At 60.1% G+C, this 1,615-nt stretch overlaps 1 protein-coding gene across 1 annotated transcript in view; it reads right to left on the reverse strand.

Annotated features, from left to right (window-relative positions):
- Positions 1 to 651: 651 nt before the first annotated feature.
- Positions 652 to 1,615, reverse strand: part of ESCO2 (establishment of sister chromatid cohesion N-acetyltransferase 2) — a gene marked incomplete at both ends in the record, with an annotated part of 2,791 nt that continues 1,827 nt past the window's right edge. The window contains 2 exons of the mRNA XM_008938060.1: positions 652 to 693; positions 1,313 to 1,452. Of these exons, the coding sequence (XP_008936308.1) occupies positions 652 to 693; positions 1,313 to 1,452 (182 nt within the window). The remainder of the gene's footprint in view (positions 694 to 1,312; positions 1,453 to 1,615) is intronic.

The raw sequence follows: 1,615 nt of genomic DNA on the forward strand, positions 1-1,615 counted from the left end.
AGCCTGGCCAGACCCCTCTGTGGATCCTCTGATCCTCCAGAGCTCCCCACTCCCAGCAGGACCCAGGAGGCCTTTTACAGTCAGCCAGGAGGATAATGTAGGACAGGACACAGGTACAACCCTCCCCCATGCTGAGGCCTCTCCAGGGAATCCCAGAGCTTTCAATTCAACATCTCAGATTCAAATCCTGAGTCCTATGACAAGCTCCTGGGCTACCAAACTCCCCCTGAGGGCAAGTCCACAGGAAGAGATGAAGGGCAAGTTTTAACTCTCCTTCTCCCTTTTGCTCTCAGCTTGAAAAACTTGGAACCTCCTCCCTGGGACAAAAAGCATTTGGGGATTGCAGCCTTGCTAACGACAGGGATCCACCCCTTTCCCTGCCCTTCCTCCTGACCACTCCCACCACATCCCACCCCCCCTGGGGAGGACCCTGAGGTGGGATTCAGCCCCTGCTGCTCTCCCTGCCCACCTCAGCACGTCCAGCAGGCGCCGGGCGATGCCCTTCCCACGCCAGGGGCTCAGCACCCAGATCCTGCTGACCCCACAGACGGCTGGCTCGGGGTGTGGGGAGCAGTGCCAGGCCCTCTGCTGCTCCTGCTGCTGCTCCTCCTCTTCCTCCTCCTCTTCCTCTTGCTTCTGCTCCTGCCCAGCCCGGGCTGGTCCAGCTTCTGGTTCTGACAGCACCCGGCAGGCCTGGGGAAGGGGAGAGGGGTCACCCCACTGCCTGAGCCCCCCACGCCAGCCCAGCAGCCCCAGGGCTCTCAGTCTGGCCTGGCACAGAGATGCTCCAGCCCCTCAGCAGCTTCCCAGCCTCTGCTGGACTCTCTCCAGTAGCTCCTGGTCTCTCTGGAACTGGGGAGAGCAGAACTGGACCCAATACTCCACATCTAGGCCTCCCTAGGGCAGAGGAGAGGGGCAGGAGAACCTCCCTGACCTGCTGGCCACACTCTTCTTCATGCACCTCAGGAGACCATTGGCCACCTTGGCCATGAGGTTCACATTGGTGGCTCCTGGTGAGCTTGTCCCCCAGCACTCCCAGCTCCTTCTCCATGGAGCTGCTGCCCAGCAGGTCCCCCCTCCCCTGTCCTGCTCCACGAGGTTCTTCCTCCCTAGGAGCAAAACCTGTCCCTTGCCTTCAACTTCATGAAGTTCCTCTCCATCCCATCCTTTGGTGGGTCTTCAGTCCCTTGGGTTGTCTCATTTCCTCAGCTTTACTCCCCCCAGGCTGTGCTGAGCTGGGATTTCCAGCACACAGACCCCTTCTTACCCTGGAACCTCCCCCTAATCCCTCCCCCCTAGGGACACCAGGTACCTGCTTGATGGATTCAGCCACCAAGCACCCAACGATCATCTTCTCGTTGGCCACGAACAGGTAGATCTTGCTCTGGGCTGGGCAGCTCAGGGACACCTGCTTGAAGCCCAGCTCCTTATCCACCAGTTCTCTCACATCTTCTGCCTGAGGAAACGAAACCCAAGAGGTGTGTGAGGATCTCAGGTTCCAACCTCCCCAGCTCCCTCAGCTGCTCCTCCCCACACTTGGGCTCTAGACCCTTCCCCAGCAGCTCCGTTGCCCTTCTCTGGCCACGCTCCAGCCCCTCACGGTCCTTTTTGGGGT

This window comes from Merops nubicus, unplaced genomic scaffold (genome assembly GCF_000691845.1).
Source record: "Merops nubicus isolate BGI_N331 unplaced genomic scaffold, ASM69184v1 scaffold37983, whole genome shotgun sequence".
Classification (NCBI taxonomy): Eukaryota; Metazoa; Chordata; class Aves; order Coraciiformes; family Meropidae; genus Merops; species Merops nubicus.